At 44.9% G+C, this 20,256-nt stretch overlaps 1 protein-coding gene and 1 long non-coding RNA gene across 2 annotated transcripts; one reads left to right on the forward strand and one right to left on the reverse strand.

Annotated features, from left to right (window-relative positions):
* The first annotated feature begins 7,808 nt into the window (after positions 1-7,808).
* LOC122698629 (RING finger protein 223-like) lies at positions 7,809-11,787 on the forward strand. The gene has a single exon (XM_043909891.1). It carries the CDS (start codon positions 8,865-8,867, stop codon positions 9,879-9,881), a length of 1,017 nt encoding a protein of 338 aa, XP_043765826.1. The 5' UTR covers positions 7,809-8,864; the 3' UTR covers positions 9,882-11,787.
* A 679-nt stretch (positions 11,788-12,466) lies between these two features.
* Positions 12,467-17,317, reverse strand: LOC122698630. The gene is made up of 3 exons (XR_006342382.1): positions 17,139-17,317; positions 16,366-16,984; positions 12,467-13,164 (listed from the first exon to the last, which is right to left on the reverse strand). It is a non-coding gene; the product is annotated as an uncharacterized LOC122698630 (long non-coding RNA).
* Positions 17,318-20,256: the final 2,939 nt, after the last annotated feature.

Here is a 20,256-nt window from a genome sequence, read left to right on the forward strand (position 1 = left end):
AGATACAAGAGTTTGTGAGCTTCTTACATGTCTCCCAACTTGTTTAGACTTGATCCTGTTTAGTTTTGGTATGCAGACACATGATTGGCCTTAGTGACTGTCTGCTGACACAAAATCCAACGGTGGTACCAATCAACCTCCTACCTGGCATAAGCTCTGGGGCATCAAACACTTCACAGGTTCGCATAAGTGATAACAAATACACAGGATTACCAACAACTGGAACCTCTGGCTTTCCTCTTTTGGTGGCACCTCTAATAAATTACACATATAAAGAACTGAAAAATTTAAAAAACAACTTCTAATCGTCCCTGGGAGGCATGAAAGATATGTATTTTCTTGCATAAACTACAGTTTGACCATCAGAACATAAAGTGGTGACAAAGTACTGAAACATCAAAAGTCCAGCGAAACAAGAACACCTGTGAGGAAATGGGATAAATTAATTATATGAAGTATAAAATTGACCTACTTAAATATTATACTTAATATACTACTTAAAAAATAATCAGTTTAATATCAGATATTAAACTGATATCTCAGTAAAATAAAATTAAAACAAGCAATAGGTAGAAGAATGATAACACCTACAATGATTTTCTGGAAGAGAAAAAATAAATTCTTCTTTAAAAAAAATTTATTCCTTCATAAACATGAATGTTAACAGAATAAAAGTACTTTCCTGGGTGATAAAAATGTGTTCTTAAATAAAAAAAACACCAATTGTTTAAAGGCTTTATGCTTAATAGAATGTGAAGTCATCAGCTAATAGTATTTTATAAAATGTTTTTTGAGGATGACGGCTGACAAAAATTCTAAGACAGCCTTGGAGAATTAATCCAAAATATGGAAAAGGCTATATGATGAAAATTTTAATTGCCATATGATTTGTAGTAGCCAAATATTTTACCCAAATATCCACTGATGGAAGAAGGTTTAAGGAAATTATGATAGGATAATTAGATAAATGGTTAATCAGCCATTAAAAATCATTTATTTATTCCAAAATATTTTTTGAGTGTCTGCTATATGTTAGGTACTACTCTAGGTATTAGGGATATGGAAGGGAAGAAAACACAAACAATCCCCATTCTCCATAGGCTTACATAAAGAAAAAGAAAGATACACAGTAAATAAATCTGTTAATTAAATATATGACATGAATATGTAGGGTTGGCTTCGTGGGCTTGTGACAGGACCCTGCTTTTATCAGGGCCTCTCTCTTATTTTAATGCTCTGCTGGCAGCCTTCTTAAAATTCTTGTTAATTTTTAAGCAAGGGCTGCACATTTTCAATCTGCACTGTGTGCATGCTAATGTCAGTTGTGTCCGATTCTTTGTGACCCTATCGACTGTAGCCTGCCAGGCTCCTCTGTCCATGGGGATTCTCCAGGCAAGAATACTGGAGTAGGTTGCCATGCCCTCCTCAAGGGGATCTTCCGAACCCAGGGATAGAACCTGTGTCTCTTATGTCTCCTGCATTAACAGGTGGGTTCTTTACCACTAGTGCCATCTGAGAAGCTTGCACCCCACCAATTAAGGTTAAGAGGGATATCAGGAGGGGAGGGGATTGCAATTTTTTAGATCAGAAGGGGTCAGAGTAGTCTCTGATGTGATATTTAAGCAAAAAGACAAAAGATGTCATGGTTATAAAAATTATCAATATTATGGGAAATGCTTATTATATATTTGTTAGGTTAATGATTGCTATTGAGTAAAATATATATATATAAGTTTGGGGGTTTTGGGTTCAGAAAAAAAATCTTGAAAAATGCTCTTTCCCTCTCTCCCCACAGCAATCCTGCTGGCCTTACCTTCACATACAGAATCCAACAAGTCTCACCCAATCCAAACACTGTTTTCTCTCTAGTCTCTTAACCAGAGCCCCCTACCCAGGTTTCCTGCTTCTAAATTTGTCCCCTCTAAGCTATTCTTCACACTGCAGTAACTGTGATTCTTTTCAGACCTAAATCGATTATGTACTTCTCTGCTCAAAACCTTTCAATGGATTCTCATTTTACTCTAACAATTCCAGATCATCGCTGCCCTGACCTCCTCTGTGGCCTCCTATCCTATCTTTCGCCCTGACTCACTCTGTTCTGTCGTTGGCTTCCTGGTTGTTCCTGGAACGCATGGACTATGCTCCCACCGCAGGACATTTGCACGTGCTGTTCACTGCTCAGGGTATTCTTCCTTTGAAGAGCCACATGGTTCTGTCCCTCACTTCCTTAAGGTCTTCGCTCACATGTTACTTTATCAGATGCACCTTCCTGGCCACCTTATTTAAAAAAAAAACCATCCATTCCACAGTCTAATACACCCTGTCTTCCTATCCTGCTACATTTTTCTTTGTAGGATGTTAGACTTACTATCATATTATTGTTGTTGTTCAGTCTTTCAGTCATGTCCAGCTCTTTGCAACCCCATGTAAGGCAGCACACCAGAATTCCTTGTCCTTCACTATCTCCTGGAGTTTGCTCAAACTCATGTCCATTGAGTGGATGATGCTATTCAACCATCTCATCCTCTGTCTCCCCCTTCCCCTCTTGCCCTCAATCTTTCCCAGCATCAGGGTCTTTTCCATCAGGCCGTCAAAGGATTGGAGCTTCAGCTTAAGCATCAGTCCTTCCAATGAATATTTAGGCTTGATCTCCTTTAGGACTGACTGGTTTGATCTCCTTACTGTCCAGGGGACTCTCAGCCTCACACAGTTCAAAACCAGCAGGTCCTCAGCACTCAGCCTTCCTTATGGTCCAGCTCTCACATCTATACATGACTACTGGAAAAATCTGGAATTTCTGTACATAACTTTTCTGGAATTTACAGTCATGTATGAAAAACTGGAAAATTTCCAGTAGTTATTTTACTATTAAATACTTTCATTTATTTTTTTATATAACACATACATGTGACTACAAGCTCCATGAAGGCAAGCATTTTGTTTTGTTCACTGTCTGTTTTACATCACCAAACTCAAAAACACTGTCTGACACACAGTAGACACCATAAATAGTAATCTGAATGAATAAATCAAAGTGAAGCAAGTTACATGCATTATTACCTCAACTATGGAAAATCATTTGCTTCTAAGAATAAATTTAGTGATAGTAATAGTTATGCCAAAGTTTTGGGGTATAACTCTCTTTTCTGAAGTTTCTTTAAAGTAATTGCACTATTTCTATACATATTTAAAAATCAGCATCATTTGCTTATTATAATAAGTATTAACATACCCTAATGCAATAAATCAGATATTTTCTGATTTATTTTCAGACATTTTCCCATTTATTTTCAGATATTTTCCTGGAACATTTTTTTCAAGTTTGCTTAATGGATTTTATTTGAGATGAAACAAACACACAGTGAGCTGATATGTCTTATCCTAGGGAATTTTAGTGGCTTGTGATTGCAAATCCCCATAAATTGATCACATTAAAAAATAAACCTTTAATTCCAGAATAGTTTTATATTTATAGAAAAATTGCAAAGATAACACAGAGAATTCCCATGTACTCAACACTGTTCCACCTATTATTAATATCTTTCATTAATATGCCATGTTCGTTTTATTAACCAATATTGATACATGATTATTCACTCAAGTCCTTTCCTTATTCATATGTTCTCAGTCTTTACCTAATGTCTCTTTTTTGGTTCCAGTCTCTCCTCCAGGATATTATACCACATTTAGTCATCCTGTCTACCTGGGCTCCTTTTGGCTGTGACTATTTCTTAGAGTTTCCCTCTTTTTGATGATCTTGGCACTTTTGAGTGGTATTAGTTAGCTATTTTGTAGAATGTCCTTCTATTGAGATTTGCTTTGTGTTTTATTTCATGATTAGATGGATTATGGATTTTTGAGAGGAATATCACAGAAAGTGCCATTCTCAACACATCGTATCAAGGGTGCCTGCGTGCTAGCTAAGTTGCTTCTGACTCTGCGACTCCATGGACTGTAGCCCACAGGCTCCTCTCTATATATGCCACATCTTCTTTATCCATTCATCTGTTAATGAACATTTAGGCTGCCCCCACATCTTGACAATTGTGAAAAATGGTGCTATGAACATCGAAATGTGTGTATCTTTTAAAATGAATGTTTTTTTTTTTTTTTTGGATATATACTCAGGAGTGGAATTGTTCAGTCATCTAATAGTTCTATTGCATGAATACTCTTAAAAGTTTTATCTTTGCAATATATAGCAAAGAGCTCTAGCTCCTAAAGTAACCTCTTAATTGTTATGCTTTCTCTTGATGAAGACAATTCCAATTCCATCCAACACTCCCACGGACACTCCTGCCAGGCCCTGAGGTGGTATGTCCAGTTGTCTACAAAATTAAGTCCAGCCTTGCTAGTATGGTTCTGAGATTTCCTGGACAGCAAGTAACTGCTGAGGCAGGCTACTTACCATGCCTTCAGCATTCACACTTTCCCTGCTGCTGCCTTGAAAGTCTTTCTCTCTGCCTCTTCCTTAAATCCCTAATTCACTGACCATGAGTCTGCAGAAATTTCCCTCATCCCACAGCAGAAATAACTTCTCACTCCTTGTTCTCACCAGGCTTGTCCCTGGACCACAGACCTGCTTCATTCTGTCTGCTGGTTTTGCACATCAGCTTAATATCCTCTATTAAACTCTTGGTTTCTGGAAGCCAGGTTATCTTATCACCTGGCCATTATGCCTTCCATTATAGGACTTCAATAAATGTCAGCTCGAATCAACCCAGTTTGTATTTGAAAATGTCAACTGTTTGATTGACTCATTTCCTACTTGCTTCTGAGTGGTGTTATCCATCTATACATTTGTTCTTCCAATATTACCAATGAGATTTCACTTTGTCCTCCTATTTTATGCAGAGCTTTATTTATTTCAGCTGACAGATCAATAATGCATGGTGAGATTCACAGGTCAGGCCTCCTCCTGATCCTTCTGATGGAGATGCTACCTGTATCTCTACCTTTGAAATAATGGAAGAGTTGGACCACTCTACCTCTTTTGGCTGGGTCACCTTGGACTGGTGACACAAACCCTCTGGGCCTCTGTCACAGGGCATTTGAGAAAATTATTGAGGTTAGGAATAGAAACTCCTGACCATAGATAGTAAGTATTAACAGGGGCTGGGAACTCTCTGTGTATGTTATGTGTACATCATGTTTACTCTTCACAACAGACTTAGGAGGTAACTATTCTTATGCCCATTTTACAGTTCAGAAAACAGGCACAGAGAAGCTAACTAGCAATCCAATGCTATACAGAAGGTGAAGAACAGATCTCGAATTCAGACCCAGAGCAGTCAATCCCCACTCTCTGTTCCCCACTAAGTCCTTTGTGAAATAGCTGCCCCCAAAACTTAAATATTGGCTCTATTTATATGGAGGGAATATATACAGGAGATTACCTGAAACCACTGTTGCCTCGCATTTTCTCAGGTCCTCAAAAAGAAAATGACTCAGCAAATACTGAGTGTCTAATATAGTCAAGGCATGAGCAAGATTCTTGCAAAGTCAATTCAAATCCTAATATAAATGAGTTCCTTGTTTCTGACATAAGACCTCTTTCAACATATCTTTCACCGCAGTGGAAACTCCTGCTTGAAGGACCAGACTTCACTACATGCTGCTGCAGGTAACACTGTGAGCACCGGGCTTTATAGTCTATAAGAGAGGATACCTGTGGTCTGTGTCACGCAAACTCATACTCTTCATGAATAGTCCCTCATTCCACCCATCAAAACCCCATGTGACACCTTGAGAGTCCTAAAAGTGAGTGACTGGTACTAGGATATAAAATAATTGGAGATGCTGGTTTAAAAAAAAACAACACTAGTCAAACAGAGAGTAAATTCCAGTCTTGTTAACCCAAATTCTGGCAATTGATTATGACCCCATCAACAGACTATATTATTGACAAAATCCAAGCCTGGATTTCTCAAAGAGTGCCGTAGTATCTAAGTGACCATGAGCTATGGGAGACCATAACTATTAACTAATTACTTTGACTGGTAATGCTGATGACTTTCCTTGCACTGTTAATACTTGGGAGATGTTTCTGCTTTTGGTTTCCTTTTAGCCAAACCGGTGGCTATTGTGTAAATCCTCAACCAGGGGTGATAATGCCCCGATGGGACATTGTTGGTTGTCACCATTGGAAAGGGTTGCTACCAACATCAAGTGCATGGAGGCCAGGGATGCTGCAAAACATCTGACAATGCACACACCAGCACCCCCAGCAAAGAATTCTCCAGCTCAAAATGTCAACAGCTGAGGCGGAGGAACCCTGGTGGAGCTGCAGGCTCCGTTCCTCAGTTCTTCCATTCAGTGGTGAGAATGCATAATACAGTGACATTTTGAAATCTTAAATGTTTTGTCTAAATGCACACCACATGTAAATGTGTAGATCTTCGGAACGCTTTCAGTCCCCTTTGGCATGGAGGTTGCCAGTGTCTTAGGAACTGGGTGGGTAGGATGGACAAGCACATAAATGCACACAAGCCCTCATGTTTCTGAATTTCTCTTCTGCCCATGCCCTGTTTTAAAATTTTCTTTTTTGGGCTTCCCTGGTGGCTCAGTGGTAAAGAATCTGCCTGCCAGTGCAGGAGACACGGGTTCGATCCCTGATCCGGAAAGATCCCACAGGCCACGGAACAACTAAGCCCATGCACCACAACTCTTGAGCCTGTGCTCTGGAACGCTATGTGCAGCAACTACTGAGCCACATATCGCAGCTACTGAAGCCTGCATGACCCAGAGCCTCTGCTCCACAACGAGTAATGCCTGCTCACCGCAACTAGAGACTATCCCCACTCCCTAAAACTAGAGAAAAGCCTTTGCAGCAACAAAGACCCAGCACAGTCAAAACTATAAATATAAAAATTAAAAAAAAATTTCCCTTTATATCAGCATTATCTATCTTCTCAGCTTAGGGCTGCTCAGGGCCTAAAGAATTTAGAAGAACCAGTTTAAAATTGTGCTTTAAATGCAATTTCAGAGGCTTTTCACAATCAAACAGCTAAAGGAGGGAAAGAGAGACAAGGACAGGAAGAGGACAGGAACTTAAGTCTGTCCACAACAGGTTGGTTTGTGAAACTTTGTACTATTCCAAGGCCAGACTAGGGTCTTCTCCCGATGTTCATCACCCTGCCCTCTGCTTGTCACAGCCTCCGTCACAAAATGATACTTTTTTTTTAAGTATAATTTTTTTTTAAATTTAAAGTAAAATTTGAAACTAGGAAATGGAAAGCTTACGGTTTTTAATGAGCCTCAACTAAGGTCTCTCAAACTTACCAAGTCAATCACATTCACTATTCACATAGAGTAAAAGGTCTATTTATTTTCAAGTGTCATGGAAACATGACATTTATGACAATTCCATCTTTGGTCTGTACACTGGTGGTTTGTTGGTATCTTCTTTGCTTTCAGCTTCTCTCTTCCTTCAACTTGATTCTCATTCATTCATCCTTTCCACAAATATCCCCTGGGGTATCTTGCTTTCTGCTGCAGAGAATCCAGAGGGAAAGTGGGAACATTCTCATCTCTTGGGAACCCAGAGAGCTCTTCCCTTTCCCTTCCGTGTTGGGGCTGGGGAGGTTTTCTCTTCGTAGAGTGAGGACCAACCTGGAGAAACAGAGGAACAGAACTTTCGTATTAGGAATATTTGAGCATCAGCCCTCAGATGCCTATCTTCCATTCCCGTACCCTGCTGAGTGTTCCTTCAAGAAGTGCTACTTCTTCCTAACCTGCTCACATGGGCTTCTCTTGGTTTTAATTAATAACATCAAGAAGATCTGTCTTCTGTTACTCATGGAGTTTTCAGCTCTCTACATGTGTGTGTTGCAAGTTTAAGTCGACCACGGTGGGGAGTGATGCCAGGGGTGGATTTAAGCCGAACCTTGAAATTCTGTGAACCTCTATGCCAATAACATTTCCCCACTCTGGTCTGTAAACACATGCACACCCACCAAGTAGCGACCCATCCCTAAGGGTCAGCGTCAGGAAATCAGCGAGTCTGTGTCTTCATGCCTTCTTCAGGAAGCGATATTTCAGGGGAGGAAAACGTACTTTTCAGCTCCCAAATTTTCCTCTAGATGGTTGAAAGGAAAAATGCCATCTCTCTGCTCCCACCCTGAGAAGAACGCTGTAGGGCCGCCTGGGCTTTGCTAATAAAAGCGGAAAGTGTAAATGGTTTGGCGATGACTGACTTTCGCCCTTGGACGGAGAAATGAGATCACGGTTTTCACGGACAAGAACCGCCGCTGCCGCCACCGCGGAGTCTGCCGCTTCCTCTCCCAGCACGGGTCCCGTATTACATCACCGGTGAGCTCCTGGGGGGTCAGGGGGAGCGGAGGCTCCACCCGGGTCGCAGCCCCCGACTCCAGAGGAGAAACACAAAACGGCAAGGGTGTAGGGGGAGGGGGCGAGCGGGAGGGAGAAAGAAAAAGGAGGACCAGGTTTCCCACCACCCCTCCGAATGTGAGGAGGGTGTTGCACTGGCGTCTGGTCCTTAAGCAGCCCAAATTTCATAAGCCGCATCGCCCCCCCCCCCCCAACTCCCCACCCGCCCTCTACTCTCAATTACGACATCCAAAGCGGCCAGGGAAGTCGCCTTGAGAGGCCCAAGGGGGACTGAGCAGACAGGCTCCCAGGGACTGGGAGGGACCGCGACGCCCGCGCCTCCTCCGGGGAGTGGGGGGGCGGGGGATGCGGCTGCCGCTGCGCCCCCGCCCGGCCCAGCCAGCGGTGCCTCCCCCGCCAGGCGACAGCAGCCGGACGGGGGCGGCAGAAGCGCCTCCTCCCCGCCCGGAGCCGAGACGGCGGCGCAGGGGGAGGAAGGAGCCTCACCTTGCCCCCGATGAGGGGCGGATCATGCCATGGCAGCGCCGGCGAGCGACAGCGGCGGCGGCTGCGGCGGCGATCGGAGCCCAACCAGCAGCCCCGGGAGCTCGACCGGAGCCGGGGGCGCCGCGGCGCGAGCCCGGGACGGCGGGGACGCGGGAGCCCGGAGCGCAGCGGTGACGGTCCCCGTCCTCCCTCCGCTCGAGGACTACGAGTGCAAAATCTGCTACAACTACTTCGACGCAGACCGGCGCGCGCCCAAGCTGCTGGCGTGCCTGCACACCTTTTGCCAGGAGTGCCTGAGCCAGCTGCAGCTCCGCGCCGCCGCCGCCGCCGCCGCGCCTGAGCGCACGCCGCGCCCGCCGCCCTGGCACGGCCCGCCCGGCGCCATCGCCTGCCCCGTGTGCCGCCACCGCACGCCGCTGCCCGACAGCCGCGTGCACGGCCTGCCCAACAACACCAAGCTCGCCGAGGCCTTCCCGCTGGCCCTCCGCGCAGCGCACGACCCGCTGCCCCAGGACCGCCTCCCGCCGCTGCCCGCGCGCCGCCCAGCGCCCACTTCGGCCCCGTCGGCAGCCGCGGCCCCGGCCCCGCCGCCGCCGCCGCCGTCCTCCGAGGACGCGGCCGGAGGACCACGCGCCCGCGCCGGCCTGCGCGCGCCGGGCAACTACGAGAGCTGCCAGAACTGCAAGCGCGCCGCGCTCACCGCCGGCTGCGTGTGCGTCGTCTTCTCCTTCCTCTCCATGGTGGTGCTGCTCTTCACCGGCCTCATCTTCGTCAACCACTACGGCGGCGGCGGCGGGGCACCCCCGGGGGGCGGGGCGCCCCCTGGTGCAGCCCCCGCAGCCGGCTCGCCCTCGCCCTCGCCCGTGGGGCCCATCTGCCTGTCGGTGGCCAGCATCCTGGCGCTCTTCTCGGTCGTCATCACTTGGATCATCTGCTGGCTCAAGTACCGGCCCGAGGGCGCGGCCCCGGGCTCGGCCGCGGGCGGTGGCGGCCCGAGGGCGCGGGCGGCGGCAGCGGCGAGCGGCGCGCGGAGGAGCGGCACGTAGCGGGGCCGCACGCCTGGCCTCCCTCGCGCACCTGCAGCCCCGCGCGGCCCTAATGGAGGGGGCCTCTGGTCCCGTGCGATCGAGCTTCTCCGCCCTCTCCCCTCTGGCCCCGGACGCGCACCCCCTCGCCGCCTGGCCACTCCTCAGTGGTTTTCCGCCTCTCTGGCCTTTCCTGTCCACTTCGCGCTGGGCCAGAGAGGGAAACCAAGGAAGCAGGGATGCTGGTGGGGAGTCGCGTCTCCGTGGACTGTTCAAGGTCAGCCCCCTCCATGCACCGCCCTCATCCTCGCCAGAATGCACAACCAACCCTCTCCGGAGTGCGAAGATTTGCAAAAAGAGGAGGAAAGAGGAGTGGGACACCCATGGCCCCGCCTGGAAGCTGGTTTTCTGACTGCCGTGACTTGGGCGTTTCTTTAAGCGTATGGGTGCGCGCGCGCGCACACCCGCAGCAGTTGTGAATGGACCTGAGTTGTCCTGAGGAAGAACGAATGAGATGTGAACGTGAGAGAAACGTCTCCCTGCCCCCTGGAGGTCCTGGAGGGTGAGTGAGCCGGATCGCTGAGAGTGATGTACAACCTTCGGGGGGCGTCACGCGTGGGGACGCTGGATAGAACAACGGCCCAGCATCCGTGCGCAATTGAGCAGGTGCTTAGCGCGCGTGCGCGCCCTCATCTGCCTCCAGATTATTTCGAGCAGAACGGTGGTGGAGCGCACTGGGCGGTAGATCCTTCTGTTAGTGGCCCGACAGAGTCCAAGAAGTCCCACCTCCTGGAAACTTGTGATCGCTTTATTCTCGATGTTGCTACCAGGAAGTCATTTCATCTTCTGTAACTGGACTCAGGGAGCTTCAAGAGCCCGTTCTCTCTTCTCTCAAAACTGACTTACTGTTGCCCCCACCTGGAAGATACTGAAAGCTATTCGCGCAGAATAGAAACTTTAGGCTTCCCCTGCCTTTTTTCTTAATTTCATTTTTAAAATAATTTATTTTAGAGTATATAAATCTGGAAAATGTGTGCATTAAAATTTCTGGAAAAGTTGTTTGATAAGCAGTAATATTCCTGCCGTACCTCTAGTCCGAATACATTTCGAAATGAGGGGCATACAATAAACGCGTGTTGATTCAAGATTTTATACTGTGAAATAACTTTCAATTATCTGATAAAAAAAAAAAATACTGCCCAAAGACGAAACCGATAAATCAAGTACCAAGTCTTTCTTCCTTTGACTACAAATATACATTATTTTGAATGTAGCTGTTTGATATTGATTTGATATTAGAAATCACTGAAATGTTCACTTCTCATCACATTAGATGAAAAAGAATACATATCTATCCGGTTTTGTAACTAAAAAGATGAATTGGAGTGTATGTTGCAGCTGGATTTGATGCTTTTTTAAAGAAAAAAAAACAGTTGTTCTAAATGTGTTTTATATGAAAACATTCTTTATTCCATCTTTTGAAGTTTGGAATAAGACAAAGTTTTCATGCCTAAACACCACAGAAGCTACTGAGGGTATGCTGTTATTCCTCATGTATTTATGCAAGCTGTCTGCATGATATCCTGACACTATTCTATTAACTGAACTTGAATGGAGCATTTGTATCTATCATAGAGTGAAGTAATTTACTGGCCATTGATAAGTGGTATGGCTGCAATTTAGGAATTGCAGTATGATGTGTTTTATGTCTGCACTGTCAATAAAAACAAGAAGCATTTCTAGAAAAACCTATTTTCATGAAACTTATTTCATGGGAAAATCGCTCCGTGTTATTTGGGCAGCACTTCTTTTTCTGAAATACATATATCCTCATCCAGATTCTAATTTCACATTTTGAATAGTTCTGAGAGATAATTCACATGTGGGAATGCACTGCAAGGACATTTCATGGAATTACTGGAACTCCTGAAGGCCAAGTGAGATCTGTTGTACTTTAAAGTTTTACCCACCCACTACTATAAAATTCCCCTAAAATGAAACTCTGTTGTCAGATTTTGTTCTCAGTTTCTGTAAAATGTTTTCAGGTTCCTAATATGAACAATCACATTCCAGAGATTGGTTTTAATTTACTTTTACCTCCAACAAGTTACTTGTGCCATTTTAATTTCTAGATTCATTTTTATCTTTTATACTTTGTTTGCCTCCAGTGCTGAGATTCTAGCATTCACATATGTTCAGTTGTACAAGTGCAACTACACGTGTATATATAGTATATGCTAGTAACAGAACTTGGCTTTGTGGATGTAACCATGCGCACATCCACATGTGGGCACGCCCATGTGTTTGTTATTTCATTCCCTCAAATTGACAACCTAGAAGTCTGTCTAAAGTTACTTGGGGACCAGCTTGCTTGAGTTTGTGTTCCAGAGAGGAAGGTACAACAATGACATAAACTGAATTATTGCTCATAAAATCTTTGAATTGCCTGAGTTACAATACAAGCCACATTGCACGTCTTTCATAGGTTGTATACATGTAAAGCTCTTATAATGAGAAATGTGAATACTTTAAAATCAAGTAGATACAATTAGGAGCTCAGTACCTGAACATGGAGAGATTGTTGTTTTTTTTTTTTTTCTTCGCTAACTTTTTTGCTTTGTTTTAGTGCTAATTTCTGAGTTCTTTATCAGGAATTGAGTGGCAGGATGAGGTGATGGAAAACATTTTTCCAACTTTGAGTGGTTTTCTGGCATTCAGGTGTCCCCCATTTTGCAGATATAACTTCATCATTTCCAACTCCTGTGGAAAGTCCTGGAATACCATCACCTTAGAGCATGAATTTAGCAGTAATTGTTGAAGTGACCAAGGAGACGTCTGGAGGAATCTTGTAATGGTGGAAGACTCCTTTCTTGTGGAAATGCAGTAACTCAGTCCTGAGCACATCTCTAGCTCTTGAGTATGAACCGCTAGTAAAGTCACTGCAAAATGCCAGACTTGGTCTGGGCTGCCCACATGCTCAAGAACTTGTGGTTTCCATGGTCCAGGTTCTGCTTATGTTCTGAGACTGTTAGGTAGAATTATGATACTTAGGCAGAATTATCATGAGGCTTCAATAGCATCTAAATTTCAAGTGAAAGAAACTCATCTTGGAGTGATAGATTAAATACTTGGCCTCTGAATGTAATGTGACTTGGTGAACAGGGTCCACATTCATAAAGTACATCGGTTTGGATTCTAAAAATCAGTAACATCATCAGCTGTTATGAGTCTGAAAACTGGTTTTCTCTCTTCTTGGAAGGACCTTGGCAAGTCATTTAACATCTTTGAGTCTCAGGCTCCTCATCTACAAAATAGGAACAAAAAGAATCAGCTCTCCTTTCCTTTTGGGGTTGATATAAGGACTTGTATACAAAAGAGGGAATACAGATGAAAATACTTTGGAAACAATCCCAATGTGGATCTATAGTTTTGCTTCCATTCAGGCTTGCAAGGGTCCAATATCACCTCCCCAGAGAAGGGCTTCCCTGGTGGCTCAGCTGGTAAAGAATCCACTCGCAATGCGGGAGACCTGGGTTCGATCCTAGGTTGGGAAGTTCACTGAGGAAGGGCATGGCAATCCACTCCAGTATTCTTGCCTGGAGAATCCCCATGGACAGAGGAGCCTGGCGGGCTACAGTCTATGGGGTCACAAAGAGTCAGACACGACTGAGCGACTAAGCTCAGAGAGATCTACCTCGACCACTCTATTCCTAAGGGAGTATCTACTGAAGTTTTCTCTTTTTTCTTACTACTACTATCTGCAGTGGTCTCATTTGTTATATGCTTTATCTCAATCTCCTATAACCAGAATGGAAAAACAAGAGAAGAAAACTTGTCTGGTTACCTACTCTATCCACAAAAACCTTTAACCCGCTGTAGGTTTATGGTAAGTGACAGTTAACTAGTCTGTTGACTTGCCTTAATGGGACACCCTGTACTAAATGTTAGATGCCTTGGCTCCCTTTATGCACACTGCCTCTCAGGAACTCCTGAAACCCTGGGGGACTTAGGTAAACAATTGGTTTTCCCAACTTCATCTGGAGTTTTCAAAGGTGAAAAAATATACCCCCAAAGCATCTTGAGTTTTGATAAAAATCAGTTCAAGCACAATGAAACTCTAGTTGCAATATAGTCAGTGAAAGTAGACACTGAAGAAACTAAAAGATATTTGGCTTCCATTTCCAATCATTTTCTGCACTGCAAGATTTCAAGATGTGATGCCTTTTGGCTTCCTTAAGTATGTCTGAACCATCTGCTCCAAAGCCAGCAGCACCTACATGTTTGGGATAAGTTTACATTGCAGTGAAATTTCCTCACATTTAGGTTAAGATCTATCAAATTTCTCATTATTTATTACCCCATTTTATTATTTTTTCAGTCTTTGCCTCTATACATAAATTATCCTTCATAGATTGGCTAAATTTATAATCTCAGTAGCTGAGTAATCCCCCATTAGTCTGTGATCCAACACATCCTCTTTAATCACTTAATTCCCATTAGCTAATATTTGTATTTTAAAGTTCTGTTATGATACAAAGACAATTATGTTCATGCCTCGGGCATTGAACTGCATCCTTGTTAAAGGTAAATTGCATACTTCTTTCTTTGAAAGAAAATGTTTTTATTGTATATGTTATAGTGTGAGTCTGTAGAATAGTATTTGCTACAGTAAATATTTCTGAAATGAGTATTAGAAATGACGGCAGTCAGATCTTAGTTCTGAGTTATATGAATAAAGAACTCATGAGAGATTTTATCTATTTTTTGCTAGATTTCTTCTCATTGTTCATTTAAGGAAAGCTTTGTAATAAGTACCCTTAGCATCGTTTCTATCCATCAGTCATACCTGAGGCTTCCTTTCTCTTACTCAAAACTAAACTATGCAAAGAGAGGCAAATTTTTTTCTGTCATAAATTCACCATCATTCTTAAAATACATTCAGGGAAATGAGAGTGTTTAATGTTCAATTTCCAAGAATATTCCTAGGAGCTCAGGAAGAATGCACACTTCCCTTAGAAGAAATTGTCTTTGCATGTAAAATTGGATTATCTTTGGTTTAGAAATACCACATCTCCATGGGGTGGAAGAGGGGAAATGCTGATGTGGGAAGAAAGAGGGTAGAGAAGATGTGCAAAAAAGTTCTCCTAACCCCTAATATTACAAACACACATTCCAAAATAAATGGAGTGAAAGCATTTAATCTTTGCAAGAACAGAACACTTTTATTTCAGCAATTATTATCTCAAGAACCATGGTCTGGTTGTATTTGAATGACTCAGCTATCTCTGACCACAATGATGATCCTCCTTATCATATGGAAATGATACTTTGATATGATTTATATGTCTAGTGTGTGTGTATTTGAAAGTAGTTTGTAGTCAAACTTGAGAGGTGGAGAACCATTGCACCTGACTTGCAGCTTGGGGGAAGGATTAACTTCAAGTTGTGAAGTAGATGGTTTTTTTGCGGAAGAAACTTTGGAACTGAACTCTGAAAGATTTGTCCCTAGAGCCATTTCTTATTAAATTCACACACAACAAACTTATTTCGTGATTGGAGCCTTAGCAGAAGTTCTCGGCTCTGGCTGCAGGTTAAAATTACCTAGAGAGTTTAAGAAAAAAAAAAAAAAGCTTGAAGGCACCAGTCCCGCCCCCAGAGACGTTTCTTTAATTGGTCTGGGAGTAGGGATGGAGGTAGAGAGGGGAGGCGCATCAGTATTTTTAAAAGGCGCTGCAGGTGATTCTACTGGGCAGCGAGATTTGAAAGCCATTATACTTCACAAAGTTTTTTATTGAAATTCGGACGCTCTCCCTAATCTCACTTTAATGAAAGAAAGGCCTCCAGGTTTCTTAGAAACTGGGAGATTGTGGACAAATGCTTAGATTTTGGAAGTGGCCATAATTTGAGTAACTGTTTGATTGCTGCTTTATTTTCTGACACTCTCTCTGTGTCTCTATTGCTTTCTCTCGCTCTCTCTCCACACACACACTCCTGTTGACTTTGTCTTCCCAGGAAAGTTAGGTAAATATTTGCAGCCCAATTTGGCGCGCTTTGTGGTCTTTCTTAATGTGGTGGGGATGAAAGCTGCGCCTTCCCCAAGGCTTTTCCGTGGACTCCCCTCGGTCCCTCAAAATAAGTGTGTGCTTTTCCAAATCCCGCGAGTCATTAAAATTCGGTGACAACGTGGGGATTTGAGGGCGGATTATATGGATAACCAGGAAAAGTCCAGAGGTTAAATGAACAAAACCTGGCCAGTTGACATGTCATCGACCATGACAGCTGAGGGCGAAGCCGCTGGTCGCCGGCAGGTGCGGACCTGCGAGCAGATCCAGCTCAGAGAGTCCTGTTTAAAGATATTTGCTAGAAGAGTTACTACATTTTTTTTTTAAGACCCTTCCGAGTAGCCGATCAGCGTGCAAATTAATTCCACGCTCCGGGACCCAGGTGTAAAGGGATCTGTGCTGAGACTTGGCGGCTGGCGGGCGGTGGAAGGCGGGGGGCTTACCTTGATTTCTCCGCGTTTGAACGCGGACGGCGGAGATGGTTCGTGGCTGAGCGCAAGGACTCTCCGACGAAAAGCGAAGGCTCAGCCCTCCGCGGGAACCCGGGGCCGGGGCAGCCACCGCGACAAGTTCCCGGGGAGGCTCCTGGGCCGGTGATGGCATCTGCCAACTGGGGCCGGCCCGTGCCGGCACCCGCGCAGCCCCCGGTGCAGAAGAGAACTCGAGACCTCCCGGGGCCACGGGCTGGTCCCCGCACAACTGGGACGACAGCGACCCAAACGTGACCTCTTCGCAGCCTCCGACCCCAGTCCCCAGCCCAGCAACCCCTACACCGGCGATCCCGAAGGACAGGCGCGGGCCCGGGTGAAACAGAGGCACAAGAACGCGGTCACCAACCCATTGGTAGAGCGCACTGGAGCCCGCTGGTCGAGACTTAAAGGCTTGTTTATTTGTTTGGCCTTTGTATGGAAACTGGTCTTCCTTCAGCCCTTGCTCTCCGGATTTTGTGACGCCCTGATTTCAGAGTCTGAAGGTCTCTGATCCCGTGGCGTCGTTACCATTCTTGGCTGTCCACGGGCCCCTCCCAGCGCCCGTCCCAAAGTTCTGCATTCGCATCTATTCCTAAAAATAACAGAGAAGCCAAAAACCCGCTCCAGCCTCCCGCCGTCTTTCCTATTTGCCCCGCGGGGCTTTCGCAACCCCCCCTCCCCCCACCACGCTGTTCCGGCGCGGGTCAGCGGGACGTGGACAGCCAGGGATGGGGGCTTGGAAGTACCTTTGCTGTGTTCGATTTCCTTTTGGAAATTCCTCGCGGTTCCCCGCACGGGGCGGCACCCGCATCCTACGCGAGGTTCTGCACCTGGCTAGGCGCCTACGAAGACTTCAAGAAGCCCGGCCCACGACACGTTCCAAAGAGAGCGCTGATCCGCGGGAGGCACGGAGATTTGGATTCCTTCTCCAAACAAGCATCAGCTGCCTGCCACGTGTCCTCCAGCCCGAATTAGAGGCAGCTTAATGACGTTAAGCGTCTCTGGTTCTTCTCCGCCTGGGGAGAGAGTAATAAACTAACTGGGAGTAAGACAGAAAGATCGTTTAAAATAGGCAAAAAATTTAAAGTGGGATTATATGACTGGAAGCATTTTAAAAGGGAACTGAAATGGAGTAGATTTTCAAATTATTTTCAATCGAGATAAGATAGATCAGTGCCTCCCAGAGGCATTAAAGGTAACTTTTGTTGAAATTTATTTACAGAATAGGGTAAACAGTGAGAGGTAAAGTATTTGGCCAACTCCCAGATCCCATCCCTTTGGGGGTCTGATTGGAGAGTTAGAAACTTGTTGGGCTGCTGATTGAACAGGAGTGACAACACCACATTGTCTGGGGTTTAAATCCTAGTTTTGTTGCTTGCTAGGTGTGTGACCTAAAGCAAACTAAGTAAACTCGCTGGTCCTCCTTTTTCTCATTTTAACTGGATACAATCTAGTGGTTTTAAACAGTAAGTAAATTAGTCTTTGTAAAGGGCTGAAGATGCCAGTACTTATGAAATGCTCAATATATATATGCTATTACTCTTAGATAGTATATTACTGTTACATAATTATAAAATGAAAATGTGCCAGTATCATTAAGTGCTATTGTCAACGCACAATTTTCCCTGTTCTCCCAAGATAGTTTATTTGAGATGGGGAACCCAAGCCTCTAGACCAAGGAGTGTTAGGCTTTCTGAGCACTTGTTCTCCCAACCCCAGGACACCAGGCAGGTTCTGAGGAGTCTTCTGGAAAGTGTGGTTTGATTCCTGAGAGGTAGACTGTGACAGATTCCTGGGAGGTAGACAGACCTGTGGTGGTGGCGAGAGGATGATGGCATCAGAAAAGCCTGATGTAGGACTTCTCTGGTGGTCCAGAGGTTGAGGATCTGTGCTTCCACTGCAGGGGATTCAGGTTCCATCTCTGGTCAGGTAAGTAAGATCCTGCATGCTGTGCAGTGTAAAAGATAAGCCTCATCTCCCTACTTTGGTACTTTTGGGCAGAGGAGCCTGGCAGGTCATGGGGTTCATGGGGTCACAAGAGTCAGACATGACTTAGCAACCAAATCACCCTTAAAAGGATTTGGTCTGAGTGTTGATTTTAGGCATCCTTTCTCCTATCAACCTGTACTTGTGTAATGCGTGAGCTGGCAAAGTCCAATCTCTATTTCTCCTTGTCTTTTTTGTTTTTGTTTTTGTTTTTTTTTTTAACACGAATTATAAAACCATGGGAGCAAACTAAATGACATATTCTTAAGTCAATACTAAGTAAGGATGTGTGTGCTGTGTCTGGCACATAAAAGGATCATAACTTTTGTATTTTTCTTCCTAATGTCCTTTTCTTCCTCACAACCTTTTGTATCCTGTTGTCCCCTAGTATACAACTATCCCCCCCATCACATATTCTGCAACAGTGAAATGGGGATTCAGGTCACTTTTCCCAGCACAAATGTATCCTTCAAATCAGAAACAGTCATTCTGTGCTGTCTACTATGAGCCCACCTTGACTAATGTCAAAACTTTCAAAATCAGAAATATCTTATCATGTTTCTTCAGTATTTTGTCATTTTCTCTCCCTCTCCTCTTTTCAATCTTAAAGCAATTCTCTTCTCTTCCAGGACTTCTCAATTTCTTCTCTTTTGTCTGTCTCTGAGAACTTCGATTTTCAGGGTCCTTTCCTGCTTTTTGAGCTCAGAAATCTTCTTTGATTTCCCTTCCCTGAGTGACTTGCCAATCCCTCCAGAGTTTACAGTGCCCCCAGGATCTAGCTCCCACCCCCCTGGTCATCCTGCCCAATGAAACCACACTGTTTGCTCTTTGATACTGCAGCTTCCTCACCAATCAGAGGGGAAGAATGCGCTGCACACCTCCCCTACTTGGAAACGTGACCTTGTTCTGGGGGACATGTGATGATCGTTTCTATTACAAGGATGACTCTTATGATCTCATTACACAGGGCAGCAGCCCAGACTGTCTGAGAACCTCCTCAGCCTGCTGTGGAGATAGAAAACAGGTCTGAGATGCCCCAGGAATTCTCTTTCCACTTGGGCCTTCTTACCTCTGCTGCAAGTTCACACTGTTTCTGTTTTTCTCCCCTCTCAGTTCAGTTCAGTTCAGTCGCTCAGTCGTGTCCAACTCTCTGCGACCCCATTGACTGCAGCACACCAGGCCTCCCTGTCCATCACCAACTCCCGGAGTTTACTCAAACTCATGTCCATTGAGTCGGTGATGCCATCCAACCATCTCATCCTCTGTGGTTCCCTTCTCCTCCTGCTTTTAACCTTTCCCAGCATCAGGGTCTTTTCAAATGAGTCAGTTCTTTGCCTCAGGTGGCCGAAGTATTGATTGGAGTTTCAGCTTCAGCATCAGTCCTTTCAATGAATATTCAGGACTGATTTCCTTTAGGAGGGAGAGTGCTCCCCTATCAAGTAGCTCCAAAATCTAGTAAGACTTTGCTTTATCAATCGTTTTCTGACAAGTAAGAACTGCTCCTTTTTGTTGAGCAGTATGTCCACTACTGTTCTGAGAAAACCATGGCCCCCTTTCAGACCCCCATGGAGCACTACCTGCTGTCGCCTCTACTGCATCTGCTGGTTCCCTTGATCCCAGACCTTCACAGTGGGAGTGGTGGTTCAGTCGCTAAGTTGTATCCAACTCTTTGGAGCTTGCCGGGCTCCTCTGTCCATGGAATTCTCCTGGCAAGAATACTGGAATGGGTTACCATGAAGGAAGATCCTTCTCCAGGGGATCTTCCCGACCCAGGGATCAAACCCCATTCTCTTACATTGCAGGAGGATTCTTTACCGACTGAGCTACCGAGCCTTTCTATTAATAATGTATGAAGCCCTGTGAAGACATTCTCTCCTG

This window comes from Cervus elaphus, chromosome 8 (assembly GCF_910594005.1).
Source record: "Cervus elaphus chromosome 8, mCerEla1.1, whole genome shotgun sequence".
NCBI classification, from domain to species: Eukaryota; Metazoa; Chordata; class Mammalia; order Artiodactyla; family Cervidae; genus Cervus; species Cervus elaphus.

Excerpts from the sequence above, each read along its gene's own strand:
- LOC122698629 (XM_043909891.1), top strand. The coding sequence starts at position 8,865 with ATGGCAGCGCCGGCGAGCGACAGCGGCGGCGGCTGCGGCGGCGATCGG.